A 14,720-nucleotide genomic window follows, 5' to 3' on the forward strand; every position below is an offset into this window, starting at 1 on the left:
CCTGTAGGGAAGCTGGTGCTAACTGCTACCTGGGCTGTTATTAGACCCTGGGCAGCCCTGTCTATGGACAGAGGATTCTGTGTCCTGGCTGTCAGCCTTGGTACAGAGCAGAGGCACCACACACTCCTGTTACCTGCAGAGGTCCCATTGTTTGCAATGTAGGTAGCCAGGTCGATCCGTTTGTTGTCGATGTACAGGTCTCTCATGCACCCCACAAAGTCCCTGTGGGCCACTGGGAAGTTTTCAGGCAGATTGGGGACCCCTCCGAGGAGCAGGGGCCCTGTGAGGTCGAGGGACCTGTGAGAAGAGGCCTGTAAGAGGCATTTGTGCAGAGATCCAGGCCCCACACAGCACTACACTGGTCAGTTCCCCTCAGTGCAGCAGCAGGCTGTTATAAACTGCTGGGGATGGGAACAATAATTGAGGCCCCATCCTGGGTCCCATAGCCAGGGGAAAGAGGCGGAAGCTCCATGCTCAGGCTCTGTGGCAATGTCATCATGCATTGATGCCAGACCTTTGACACCGTCCTGCCAGCTAGGCATGCAGGATGTCATCAGAGACAAATCAGAGACAACCAGGGCTGTAGGGGACTTCTGGCCCCATGGCAGCCCAGCTTTCCCAGGTCAAGTGGAGTATACACTGAGTGGAAGCAGTGTAGGCTCTTTCCTGCCAGGACTTGGGGAGAGCTCAGAGCTCCCTTTAAGTCTGGTTATCCCTGTTCCTGAGTCCCTCATCCCCCTGCCGTGAGCAGCAGGCCCTCAGGACACTCACTTCTTGGAGCTGGACTGCGTGCCCTCTGCAGCGCAGGAGTAGTTGCCATCCCACTGCCGACTGCAGCACCACTGATGCATCGCATTCATCCACCATCAGGATGGCCACCTTGTCTTTGGAAGGCCCCTGCACCACCCCCAGGGAGCCAATCTTGGGCTGAAACCAAAAAACCAAGGAGTTAGTAGGGGGGTTCCCTCAGCACCAGCTCCTTCCGCACAAGGGGACACACCATGTGCATGGCACAAACATGCCTCAGATCTGCAGGTCTTTCTGGGTGGCCCCCTTGCCTGCATCCCTTCTACTTTCACAAAGATAGAAAAATTAGATCCAACTCCCATCGGTGATGAGGCCTATCAGTGGGACAAAGAAGGCAAGAAGACAGGTCTCCTGGCTAGGAGAATATCAGAACTGGAAAGCTGAATCAAGGCTTGGAAGGCAGGACAGCAGGGACCTCCCTAACGAACTGAGGGCCTCCTGTCCTGAACATCCAGCCGGGACATCCCCAGCCCCTCAGCACTGCTCAGCTCCCCAAAATGCGCCTGCTGGGGAAGCCTGGTCAGTGTTTTGCAGCTCACTAATACCAGAACTTGCAGCCAGTGGGACAAACAGGATAATCCCAGGGAGAGAAAACAAGAGGGGGGCACGTACCTTGTTGTAGTAGCGGAGCTGTACTGTATGCCATTTCCCATCACTCACACCCCCCGGCAGGTACGGGTCACCAGGGTGCTCGACTCACCTGCAAAGCACGACACTGTTACACACCGTAAAACAGACGCGGTCAGGCAGGAGGGAGCAGTGCAGTGACGAAGGTGTGAGTTATGCATCCACAGGGCCATGCTCTTCCCTGCAAACAGTCCCCCATGCACCCAAACACCCCCCTCACACATCAGGTCATTTTTTCTCTCACACACACACACACACACACACACACACACACACCCCCAGTGTAAACACCCACCCGGAGCTCTAGGAACAACAGAGAGTCAGATTTTCAGGCCAGAAGGGACCCATTTAATCTGATCTCCTGCATACCATAGCCACAGGACTTCCCTGAATAATTCCTGCTTCATGTCCATAGCTGTGGTTGAACTAGAAAAGATCTTCCAGAAAAACTCCCATCTTGATTTAAACATTTCCAGTGATGGGAATCCACCTCAACCCTTAGTAAGTTGTTCCAATGATTCATTCCCCTCACTGTTAAAAACTGTGCTTATTTCTAGTCTGAACTTGTCTAGCTTCAGCTTCCAGCCATTGAAGTTTGTTATACCTGTCTGCTAGATCAAAGAGCCTACTGTTCTCACATTTCTGTTCTGCAGGTAGGTACTGTTAGACTGTGATCAAGTCACCCCTTAACCATCTCTTTGTTTAGCGAAATAGATGAATCTCCTTGAGTCTATCATTATAAGGCAGGTTTTCAATCCTTTAATGATTCTCATGGCTCTTCCCTGAACCTTCGCCAATTGTTCAACAAAAGAGGTTACGTTCACTAACTCCAAGTTGTTGGCTAAATGTTTTCAACGTCCCCTCCTAGAAGATGGATCAGAGACACAAATGTCACCCTGTATGTATCACTACATAACAGGTTGGGTCACTGCCTCCCTGGTCACAGTGTTGAGCGTTGCTCTTTGATTCACCTGAATTACAAATGTGTTTGCTTTGGTATTTCTCCGGCAGGAGCCCGAGCAAAGAAACCAACCTTCACATTAATGTTCTTCCCAACTTTCTCACTGTTGGCCTTCTTCCCACTAAGCGTCCCTCAGGAAAAGAGCTGATGCACAAACAGGTCACTCGGAGGCAGTGACATTACGGATGAGCTCTCTGTTATTTTTAAGAGAGGAAGGAAGCCCCTACTACCCTAGCGTTGTGAGCTTCAGTGAGAGGCTGGCTGGATACCGAAATGAGGAAGGAATGAGCTTGCTCTGCACTCTCAGGCAGCTAAGCCAGAGAGCTAAGGACTTGGCCATTTCGGGAGAGCACTAGTGAGCAGATGAACAGCATCAAGGGAGCTGTGTCTGAGAGGATAGATAATAACCCTGCAGGAAGGGGCTGGTAATGCCTGCCCAGACCCCCGCAGGATGCAAGCAGGTAGAAAAGATATGTCTGAATAGACCTGAAGCACAGTCACTCAGAGCAGAGGCAAAAGAGGAGCCTAGCAGCCCCGCTGACCTCCCATCCCCTGTTCGTACAGACCCCTGTCTGCACACGACTGACACTTGCAGTCCATCATACATCTAACCCCATCAAGCTTCCCTGGCATTTTTCTACCACTAATACCTAAGCAGCACTAGAGCTGCTGCACTTGCATTTCCACTGGGAGAGCGGCCTGCCTGCAGTTGAGGTCACCATCCAGAGACTATTACAGCCACACAGGTGAGAGCTGTTTCCTTTGGTAATTGTACATTAGCTGATTTGCAGCTGATTGGTTTTGCTGAGCTTGAATTGCTTGTGAAGTGTTTTACTGCCCCTGCTGAAATCCATGAAAGGGAATGTGGTTGGGTATCTTAGCATGCAGGGTGTTGAGTTGGCTTTAAACCACTGCTCAGAAACTAGGGCTTCTGCGCCGTATTTTATTTTGTCTATGTTAGGCATCAATTTTAATGTAGAGCACGTTTTCCTTCTCATGGAGCCGAGCCCTTTATCCGGGAAGCACAGCAGCAAAAATGGGCTTTCAGATTTCATCTGATTGGAATGTAAGTGATCTTTAGCTCTCTAAACATCTATGTGTGCGCACACACACACACACCCCCCACTGCCTTCAATGGCAATGACACGTGCACACACACATGCACAAACACCCCCCTCCACTGTCTTCGATGGTGATAACACACACACACCCACTCCTATGCATGCATACACACTCACATCCCCAATGTATGCTCCTACACACACACAATCCTACGCAAACACAAACACCTCTGCGCTCACACCTCTGATGGATGCCACACAGACACACAAACGGGTGTGCACTCCCTCTCTCATAGCCAGACCCCATGCACAACACCCTCTCTTCTACGCTCACACACACATGCTGAGAGGCTCTTGTGCACACGCACCTGTGGAGTATTCAGCTGGACCTGCCATCAATGATTTCCACAGCCAGGAAGTCGTGCTTCTCATTCAGGCGCCCATTGTAGAGCAAGAGGCCGCTGCGCTCCAGGGTGGCGAACCTGACACGGAGAGCAGAGCACAGATCCTGGGTGTGGGCTCACGGGAGTGCGGAGGGAACAGTGCCCCTTAGAGAGTCACAAGGAATTAACTGATCCAGTCATTCCACCCCCTTTCAGCGGGAACGAGGGACAATACTTTCCAGGGTGTATTTACCCACAGCAATGTGCATTTACTCCGCAGCAGTCAATGATTTGCAGGAAGACCTAGACACCAGTACTAAAGCACATTCTGGCCGGTGGTTCCAAGTGGTGAATGAACTCCCTGCTAGAAGAGCTCTGTACTCACACCAGAACACACACCTGAGGAGGAGGTGTAAGCTCAGCATCTTTTCCCTGGGTCACCCTCCAGAGGAAGGGCAGGCTGGGGACAACAGTAGAACGGTATTCCAGGGGGAAATGCCCCCTCGAGCAGAATGGGAAATCACATCAACAGCTGGCACATCTGTTACTCCAGTTAAACTCCTTGACAAAAAACACTGAGAGGCCCTCTGGTGAGAGAGAGCCTGCCAGGGCCCCATGCAGCTCTACCAGCAAGGCTCCAAAGAGGAGTGGGTGTGTGTGTGTGAGGGGGGGGAGGAGGATTCTGAGTGCAATATCTGGAGAGAGCATTTCTTTGCAAATCCCAGGAGTGAAGGGTTTACAGAGGGCAATGGAAGTATTTCATAGGCCCCTGGGCTGGGCAGGACCAAGGCATTACAGTGGGGAGGGCTCTGGACACTTCAGCAATTCACTGGGCAGGTGGGCCCAGGGGTCTGCCCATAGTTGGTGGGCCCTAGGCACTTCACAGGAGCCTCTGGATAAATTGACACCCACCCCACCCCAGGGCCCGGTGCTTCGGCAGGGCCCTGGGTTAGGAGAGTCCTTGGCTGGGTGGGTCCCAGGTGCTTTGGCAGGGCCCTGGGCACCCACGCTGCCCCCTTGAGGGGAAGTACACCCACGTAGAAGGAAGAGCAGGACTTACGAGAGGGAGAGGGTGAGGTGGAACCTCTGGCGCAACCCCCGGAACATGACGAAGGACTTGGGGGGGAAGGAGCGTGTGGAGACTTCGCAGTAGGGCTTCTCAAAGCCCCCGGAGGGGCACTGGCATTGGAAGCCGCCATCTGCAGAGTTGGTGCAGGTGCCGCCATTCCTGCACACACCAGGGAGGCAGTGCCCCAAGCGGCTGTCCACCTCGCACTTGTCACCTGTTGGGGAAGAGAATGGAACAAGGGGCTCAGGACACAACCTGGAGCAGAGCTGGGGGGCTCCCAGCATTGCCCATCCAGACTGTGGCTCCCAGCAGTACGGGACAGAAGTCACTGCCCCCAAGTTGCCTGGATAGGAACCAGCCAGGCTGGAGGCCAGCTGAACAGGTCTCCCTACCCCATAGCTGCACGAGCATGTGACAGCAGCCCACTGCCACCCCAGTTCCATTCCCCAAGCACCAGGCCCCACGGTGGGCCTGGGCTGGGGCATCTTGCCCTTCCCAGGTCCTGTAAAGAATCCCCCTAGCATGAGGCTGAGAGCTGGCCAAATATCGCCCCTGACTGTGAGTCACACAACATTGGGCCCATCAGCCTTGGTGCCAGTTCCCTGCTCCCCAGCATCCCCAGTGCTGGCCAGTCCTGCCCTGACGCACTGAGAGACCGTGTGTGTGAGACACACTGCATGTGGCTCCAGGACAGACATGGGCCAAGGACGGCCAGTGCACTCTGGGTGGGCAGGATTTACCTGCCCCTTAGGGCTGTAACTCTGCCCCCTGTGGGAATATGACGGACTTGCAGCTCTGTCTGTTCTCGCTCCTTAGTGGAGGGGCATAATTCACATACCAGGGCAAAACCCAAAGGTTGCCATGTGTCCTGGAGGCCCCATCTCAGTGGTGCCCAGCTCCATCACCTTGAGGCTAAGTGTTTCCCATTGCTAGGCCTGGGCACAGCTGTGGGTGCAAGGTGCCCAGGCGAGCTCTGCAGGAGGATTCCCGCCGAGCTAAGAGAGCTCCCTCCAGATCTCAGCAGAGGCACAAGGCAGGTCTTTGCTCCACACCCTGGTCTCACAGCTCAGCTGTCACCCAAAGCCTCGTCCCTGAGGAAGAGATGTTTCCCAGCCCTGCCTACTGCCTCCAGTCCCCGGAGGGGCTTTCCTGCCCCAGATCCAGCACAGTCCAGAGAACAGTGTCACAGCGAGGTCAGGACGGTGTGGGCAGCAGAGCCTGCTGGCAGCTGCTCCCCAGTTGCACAAGGCTGTCCCTCACCCTTCCTAATCACCACAGGAGTGAACCTCTAACCTCCCAGAGCTCTGGAATTTGGAGCACTGGCTCTCCAGCCCAATGGGATCACAGAGGTTGCAGGGGGGTCGCTTTGGAGTTTCAGTCCTTCCACCCCTGAGCTGAAATGCATCTGCCTTCTGGACTGCCAATACTGCTGCCAGTGCTAGTTGTAACCACATAGGCTGGGAGAGGGAAACAGCCTGGAGTGGGATGTGTACTGCTCACCAACAACCCACCTCCCAGCAGCCCTGACAGATGAATCTCCAGACAGTGCCTCCCAGCTCCTGCTTGCATCTGCCCCACTCGCCCTCAGCTGCAGAGGGCCTCTCATAAATCCTCCCTTCTTCCTCTTGTGGGACGGACCTGGTGCCTGGCTGAGACAGGTCAGAGGGTTCCTCCTATGATGAGCCCAGACCCAAGTCATCACCATGCAGCACAGCAGAGTGATCCAGCTGTAGGTGTGGGGAGGGCAGCCACAGGTAACCCCCTAATGCAGAGACTCTCAGGGACTGTGACACAGCGAACTGGGCCCCATACGTGCCTCACTCCACAGAGTTCATTCAGTGCAAGCACTTCGCTTTGGAGCACAAGTGCAGGGAGTTGACCTGATCTCTGCAGGCACCTGACCCCACTGCACACCTGGTCAGGCTTTGCTAGTGGTTGGACCCAGCAGATCTGACCTTACCCCCTGTTGGAAGCCACTAGAGATCCTCTCTGCTCTGGGTGAGATGGGCACTTACGGCTTGGAGATTCCCAAAGCTTTTCCTACGGCCCCTGCCACCAACTAACAGGGCCCTACATCCTGGCACTAAGCACTAACAGGTTAGTATATTGCATAGCAAAGAGGTCCAAGAAGATGGAAATGCTTTGTAAGGCCAGTAAAACACTGCAAAGGCCTTTCACTCTGCTGCAGCACTCCTCCAGAGCCCAGGGCTCACAGCTATAAGTGAAATGAGTTTGCTGTCCTCAACCTAGTCCTTAAAGGAGGTTTGTCCACAACCCAGAAGCTACCAGGGGTCTCTACTTGGAGAGGAGTGGGCCTGGATAAAAGGGAGGTTGCAGGTCAGAAGTGAGGGATATCGGCAGGGCTAGGTCAAGTCCCAAGAATGAAATGAGGGGGAGGCTGCGGGTCTGGGCTGCAGTACATGAGTAGAGCTTTGCTGGGACCAGAATTAGAGTATCAGGGACGTCGCGGGTGTGGACCGAGCTTCACTGGCTGCACAGTGTGCGGGCCCACAACTGGAGCAGAAGAGGGTAGTTCAGGCCAGAACTGAGGAGTTGCGAGGAAAGACAGGAATAGCAAGGGAGCAAGTTGACACAGTCAGATTTTGCTGGCACTGAATGAAGCCATCCCATTTCCTTATTTCAATCTGTTGCCTTGGCAGTGGTGTGAGGAGTAAAGGGCACACATTACTGCTCCCATGAAGGGATGAGCAAGGAGATGGAATGGGGTTAGTGCCCCAGAGTAACAGAACCTGGATTAACCACAGGGAACCCAATCCACAGCCAGGAAACCAGGTAACAGGACCTGGCTTTAGTCCATTACCCTAATGCACTGGGGTATTCATTATAAACCACCAATGTAAATGCCATCAGATTAACTTTTGGACAGCAGGCCCAGTAGAAAGGCCAGGGACTGCATAAACTCTGGAGAGTGAGCTCCTCTCTCTCTTTAGAGGGAATCTCCTGTGGCTTGGAACACTGGATTGGGCAGAAATCCTGCATTGGCCTTGGGGAGATAGATTGCATGATCCAATGGGTCTTTTCCCATCTCTGTTTCCTGTGCAGTACGTAGAGGTCTGTCGTGCATACGCTGTTAGAGAAACAAGGTGGGTAAGGTAATATATTTTATTGGACCAACTTGTGTTGCTGAGAGAGACAAGCTTTTGCACTTACACAAAGCTTGAGAGCTTGCCTCTCTCACCAACAGAAGTCAGTCCAATAAAAGATATTACCACACCTACCTTATCTCTAACATCCACAGCTACAACAGCGAATGCACTGTTATTTGCCTGCATGGCCACTGAGTGGCGCTGCCTGCCACTCAAGGCCATGGCTGGAACTTCAGCAGGGCCCTAAGTTCACACTCCCGCCATCATTCAGCAAGCTGAACTCTTTGCCATGGTCACTGAGGCAGGAAATGTCAGTTCCACTGGGGTTTCTCTCTGTTACCCGTGGCTCCGGAGAGGGAATGGAGAACCATAGGATTCCAGAGTTAGAAGGGACGAGTCCCTCTCTATTTCAATACTCATTAGATACCGGAGCATACGGGCTTTATGGCATTGCCGAGAACACCTTCAAACTCGTAATTACTGAGGCTCTTACTACACATGTAGCCCTGCAGATCGGAGTTCACAAGCTTGCTAAGGTCACCAACGCAACGAGTCCTGCTCTCTCAGCCTCGCTGCATACGAAACCCAGCTCACAATTCCGGCGGAACTGGAAGTCTCTGCCCAAGGGAGGCTGGAAGAGGCCCCTGCTGCATGAGGGGGCTGGATCTGTGGGTCAGTACTGTGAGGCATCAGCAGAGCCATATGGGGAGAGCAGAAGGCTGGACTAGTAGGGGATGAGGTGCATCAGCCGAGCAGTAGTGGGATGCTTCAGCAGCTCCTGCCCACCCTTTCCTGACAGTACTCGGCGCTCCAGTCCCTTGGTTTCACATGCACTCATTTCATCAGTTCCACTAAGAAGAAACCCTCATGGCCGTGTCCTGCAGCATTGCTGGTGGAGCATCTCACCAGCACGCAGTATAACATAGCTAATGGAGGAAGCTGGGTCTCTTTTCTTCAACAGGAAACTTCTTTCTCAGTGACCCTGGGATGGCCAAGGTTGACAGGCTCGCTTTGTCCGTAGGGAAAACACTCTGTAATTCCCAGAGTGCTGCCCTAGGACAGCTCCAGGGAAGGTCTCTGAATACGTTGGCCCAGACCTCCAAAGATATTTAGGCTCCTCACTTCCACTGACTTCAGTGGGAGTTCGGACCCTAACTGCATGGGAGGAGCTGGGCCTGAGACCCTACTGGTGCAGGGTACCAGGTTGGAGAGCACCAGCTTTATCTACTCACCGAGTGGGCATAGGCCAGGCAGTGGTAGGGCAGGCTTCCCTCCCATGCTGCCCGGCCTGTGTGCCTCAGCCCTGCCCTGGAGGGACTCTGTCCCAAGAGGTGAGGAGTTTACTCTCCATGGCCTCTCTGGTATGAGCTTCCACACAGGGGGTGATTACATCGACCCGTGTGATCCTGCAGGAACCAGACTGGCACCACACACTCAATTCACATAGGCCATGGCCACAATTGCAGCTATGGCTGGCCTGGAACCTGATGGAGCTGGTGGCCTGTAGGTGAAAGGCCCTGTCTCTTTCCTCCAGCCCCTGGAACAGCCAGGCCCAATGACCTGAGCCCCACCTTGGAAGGGGAGCACTGGAGGTGGAAGGTGCTGTGTCTAGTTCCCCACCCCCAAGCCAGCCACCACCCCTTTCAGACGGGTTATATTTGTAATGATGCCACACCACACAGTATCTGGAAACGTCTGTCCCTGCACTGTGCCTCGGCTCAGGATGAACCTCCCAGCCTTTCCAGAGGGGTGGAGCCAGACACCACATGACCCTTGGGAATCCCCACATCCTGGTATCTGCAGTCTAAGCCCCCACAAATGCAAACTGCAAACCGGGTCGGAGCCCTCGTCACCACCCCGCTGCAAGGATGGGGGATTCCCACACACACCTGCCCTGCCTGCTGTAGGTTTGCAGCGTCAGCCCCCTGTTCTCTCTTCCCCCGCCCTGTGTTTCCCTTCTACCACAGATCAAGGCTGATCCATGCAGCTATCAAAGGGGGAGTTCCTGTCACTTTAAATCTGGGAACAGGCAGCCATGCACCCAAGGGAACCAGAGACATTTTTCATTGTCTCTGAAATGAAAGCACCCTCTTTCCCTTTGATGGGATCAGTAATGTATTCCTCTGAGCTGGCACTGTGGGAGGAGGGGGGTTGGAAGGAAGGAAGCAGCAGCCATGTTTTATTCATCCCAACTGGAGGGCTGAGAACTCCTCACCCTCCTCCCCTCTTCCTCAAGTGGTCACAGGCTCCAGAGCTCCTCAGAGCCCAGGGCTTGCAGTCCTGGACTCTCTACTCTCCCTTCTTGGTCTCTCTCTCCTCGGTGGTATCTACTACACTGGCCCTTCCCCCACCTGTCTCATCTCCAGGGAACTCAGGTGCAACAGCTGTTCATTTCCCTCCCAACACTAGCCCACCCTCTTTGTGCTGAAGGAGCACACCCAGGGACATCCCCAGAATGCGTTTCTGGGCGCTGACGTTCAGCCTAGGATTAGCCTGGGCCCATCGCACAGGCCTCCCCTGGTGACACATATCAGCACAAATCAAACAGCCCTCAAATGGGATAGGGCTACATCATACTGGTGACATGCTGTAGGGCAAGCAGCCTGATTCTAGTGAGCACAGAAACTCAGGGCCACCCCAGCATCCTTCCCAGTGCACAGCGATCCAGGAGAGTCCCCAACTCATTATTCCAAGGGAATCAGCATGCAGGGAGCCCTCAGCCCGCCAGGCCCCAGTGTCTCCGCACAGCCCAGCTCTAGGTAAGGCCTGGCCTGGACTCTGTGCTGTTACCCCACAACGCGTTAGAGGCTGCTGTTGCTAGGTCACTGGGGCCATTAAAGCCCACAGGGTCAGGACAAGAGCAAATCAATGGGAGCATGGAGCCCAGTGGAAGGCCCAGGTCCTGGAGAGACTCGTATCCAGATGGGTGTGTAACCAGGCTGGAGACGCGCTCCTGGGAAGGAAAGGGAGAGAACAATGGGCCACGGACAGCCCATGAGAACCCTGTGCATGAGGGAGAAGGAACAGAGCTAAGAGTAGGAGAGGGCGAGTTCTGGGCACTGGTCTGGCCCTGCTCGCATCCAAAGGCCCAATCTGCAGCAGTTTCTGGCTGCTGCACACACCCTGGCAGGGCAAGGCACTGTGTGTGCACACAGCTGCTAGCTGGTCCAGGCTACCTTCCAGGCCCTCCCAGCAGGCTGACACTCCCTCTCCCCACTCGCCGGCTGAGCTATGCTTGCCCATGTCGATCAGCCCTGACAAGGCTTTGACCAGCCCAGCGGATGATGCTCAGAGCTGGGCTCAGGTGACAGAGCAGGCGACAGGGGTTGGGAAATGAGGTGATGAGAGCCCTGGAAGCACTTAGACAAGCAGACGGACAGAGAGAACCTGGGTCGGGGGGTGAGGGGGAAGCTGCCTCTTCCCATTTTGTCTCCTTGTGGCTTCCGGAGGCGAGCAGGGAACCACCCAGCACTAGGTCCTGTTACCTGCCCGGCTGCTTGTGGGGGATGGGGAGATGGCGGGAAGTGACAGGGAAACGAGCTCATTAACCCCTCTGCTAATGTCTGTTCACACTTTAAATGCTGGGGGTTAATTACTATTGACTTTGCTTATCTCACCAGTAACCAGGATGCAGGAGCTGCTCACTACCCTGCCATCTGCTACCCCCCATCCCCCACAGCAATTCTTCCCAACTGAGGGGAGCCACAGGCCTGGGACCCAGCCAATGAGATCCTCACTCCACCAGCAGCCACAGGCTCCCTTCCCACTTCTCCATGCAGCAAGCACAGGGCTAGTTTAGGAGGCCAACACCTCTGCTAGTCCAGTCCTTGCACCTCTTCCCATGTCCCTCAGTCCTGACCAAGAGCACCCCTGTCTACTGCAGTCCTAGTATCCCCACACAGCTCTGCAAGGCCTCTGACTCCTGACCTGCAGCACCTCAACTCTTCCAGGCCTGGCCCAGCCCACCACAGCTCTGCCAGTGCTCCCCAGTCCCAGTCACACTCCTGCAGTGTGAGCTGTTCCTCATGCTCCTGGGGGCTGGCACTGGGGTACAGATTCACATTTCAGCCCAGCAGCCTCTACACCCTTATTAGAATCTCCTTCCCTGATGGACGGCACGACTCAACCTCTCCATTCCTTCCCAAGCAGAGTGGTGCTGGCAATTCTGGAGTGATGCTTGGTCTCCACATTTCCCCCTGTGGAATATGCCATGCACCAGTCAGCCTTACTTCCCCTCCTAAGAGTGACTCCCTCCCTGCCCTCCCACCTGCTGGGGGAAGGGACCTCAATGCACTGAGTGGCTCTGCCAGATGTTGATAAACTGACTGGCTGGGTGGATGCGCCGGAAGCTGAGCAATAGATCTGGGTGTCTCTGCCAGCAGCACTGTGTGACCGTCACAGGCTGGAGCCCCCATCACAAGTCTCCCGACTGCTGCCTCAGTGCACCCTGCAGCAATGGCTCAGAGGAGCAGGCTCCTTAGCAGTTTGATTTCCCCGAGTGAAATGAAACTTTCTGACTTCTCAGGGACAAGAGGCTGCTGAGGATGGAAAGCTCCAGCCACTGCAGAGCTGAGGGTAGATTCCATGTGTGGGAAGCACCTGAGTGTCATGTCTGCCAGCCTGGAATATCTGTGGCATTGCAGCCATGAGCAACTGGGAGGATAAGTAGAAACAGCTGCCTCTTTCCTCCCCATCCCATGGACATTCCCCAGCCCCTGGGAAAGCAATTGAGAGAAGAGGAGAGAGTCCCCTCTCCATGGGGTAACCCCGAAATCCCCACTTCCTGACATACCAGGGTAGGACAAGGCATTTCACTTTAGTCAAAGGGTTTCAGCCTTGTTACAAACAGCTCCATAGAGCTGGGAGCTCCCGTGGCATTGATTCCCTTGTCAGGGCTGGTGCCAGGCCTAGGGCCACGGCATTTTGTACCTAATGCCTCCCGTCCTGGTTAAACCAGCAAAACACAAGCCAGGGGACATTTACAGACTCAAAGCAGCAGAATCCACTAAGTCTGCAGCACTAGCAACTGATTCTTCAGGAGCAAGGGGGATGGGAAGAACCCAGGAGACTGCTTTACAGAGCAAAGAACCAGAGTTACTGCTGCTGGAAAGGTGTGTGGCAAAGACACGGTCAGAAAGCAGGCCTCTTTATCCTGGGATAGCAGAGACCCTCTTCCCCACTGATGGCCAGGCCTGGCAGAGCTGTGCCCACAACACAGCGTGCACCTCCCCCTCAGCAGGGATCAGGAACTAACCTGTGAAGTGCTGTCGGCAGATGCAGGTGTAGCCACCCTCCCTGCGGGTGCAGATGCCCCCGTTATGGCAGGGGTTGGAGTAGCACAGGTTGATCTCGGTTTCACAGTAGTCCCCAGTGAAGCCCTGGGGGCAGCGGCAGCGCAAGCCTGTGATGGGGTGAATGGGCCGGAAGAGGGTGGATGGGGAGGCGATGAAGGGGGCCGAGCTGTCAAACTTGAGCACGGAGATGCACTTCATGTAGTTCTGGCATGGCTCCCGCAGGCAGACGTTGTCATCGAAGGGCAGCACCTCCAGCGTGGAGACGGAGGTCAGAGTCATGCGCTTCATGTACAACTGCTCCTGAAGCTCCTCTGAGCTGAAGAAGTGGCCGCCCCGGGGAGCCAGCGCTGAGAAGCTGACATTCAGCACCGAGCCACCCACATCCGTGTCGTTCTGGATGTTGAAGATGAAGACATCCTCCTTGGGTGTGGCCAACACAGTGGCCACGCCCTCCAGGAAGCTGGTGAGCAGCGGCGAGAGGAAGCGTTCCTGCCACATGTTCTCCAGCCGCACTGTGATGCTGTTGGCCAGCATGTCCTCTGTGATGACGATGACACGCAGGACGCACTGGGCTGTCACGCTGTGGATCCCATCTGCAGAAGAGACGAGGGAAACATTAGAGCACGGCAGCTGTTTGACTGGGAGATTAGGGCATGAGCGGGATAGAGCTCCGAGCAGGGCCCTACCAAATTCACGGTCATGAAAAACGTGTCACAGACTGTGAAATCTGGTCTCCCCAGTGAAATCTGGTCTTTTGTGTGCTTTTACCCTATACTATACAGATTTCATAGGGGGAGACCAGCGTTTCTCAAATTGGAGGTCCTGACCTAAAGGGAGTCACAGGGGGATCACAAAGCTATTTTAGGGGGGTTGTGGTATTGCTACCCTTATTTCTGTGCTGCCTTCAGAGCTGGGCAGCCAGAGGACGGCAACTGCTGGCTGGGTGCACAGCTCTGAAGGCAGCATCCCGCCAGCAGCAGTGCAGACGTAAGGGTGGCAATACTATACCATAAAAGCGGCAAAGAGACCTGTGGCACCTTATAGACTAACAGACATGCATCCGACGAAGTGGGCATTCACCCACGAAAGCTTATGCTCCAATACATCTGTTAGTCTATAAGGTGCCACAGGACTCTTTGCCACTTTTACAGATCCACACTAACACCGCTACCCCTCTGATACTTAATACCATACCGTGTCACCCTTACTTCTGCACTGCTGCTGGTGGTGGCTCTGTCTTCAGAGCTGGGCTCCTGGCCAGCAGCTGCCGTTCTCCAGCTGCCCAGCTCTCAAGGCAGCACCTCTGCCAGCAGCAGCGCAGAAGTAAGGATAGCAGGACTGCAACCCCCCGCCCCCAACTCCTTTTTGGGTCAGGACCCTTACAATTACAGCACCGTGAAATTTCAGGTTT

General features: G+C 54.7%; 1 protein-coding gene across 1 annotated transcript in view; it reads right to left on the reverse strand.

Annotated features, from left to right (window-relative positions):
- CELSR3 (cadherin EGF LAG seven-pass G-type receptor 3) overlaps positions 1–14,720 on the reverse strand; it is a 65,078-nt gene that overhangs the window by 30,377 nt on the left and 19,981 nt on the right. Inside the window, exons 2-8 of the mRNA XM_043518646.1 lie at positions 13,270–13,902; positions 4,900–5,122; positions 3,850–3,938; positions 2,468–2,526; positions 1,508–1,522; positions 772–927; positions 134–311 (exon numbers count right to left, since the gene is read on the reverse strand). Coding sequence (XP_043374581.1) covers positions 134–311; positions 772–927; positions 1,508–1,522; positions 2,468–2,526; positions 3,850–3,938; positions 4,900–5,122; positions 13,270–13,902 — 1,353 coding nt within the window. The remainder of the gene's footprint in view (positions 1–133; positions 312–771; positions 928–1,507; positions 1,523–2,467; positions 2,527–3,849; positions 3,939–4,899; positions 5,123–13,269; positions 13,903–14,720) is intronic.

This window comes from Dermochelys coriacea, chromosome 7 (genome assembly GCF_009764565.3).
Source record: "Dermochelys coriacea isolate rDerCor1 chromosome 7, rDerCor1.pri.v4, whole genome shotgun sequence".
Classification (NCBI taxonomy): Eukaryota; Metazoa; Chordata; order Testudines; family Dermochelyidae; genus Dermochelys; species Dermochelys coriacea.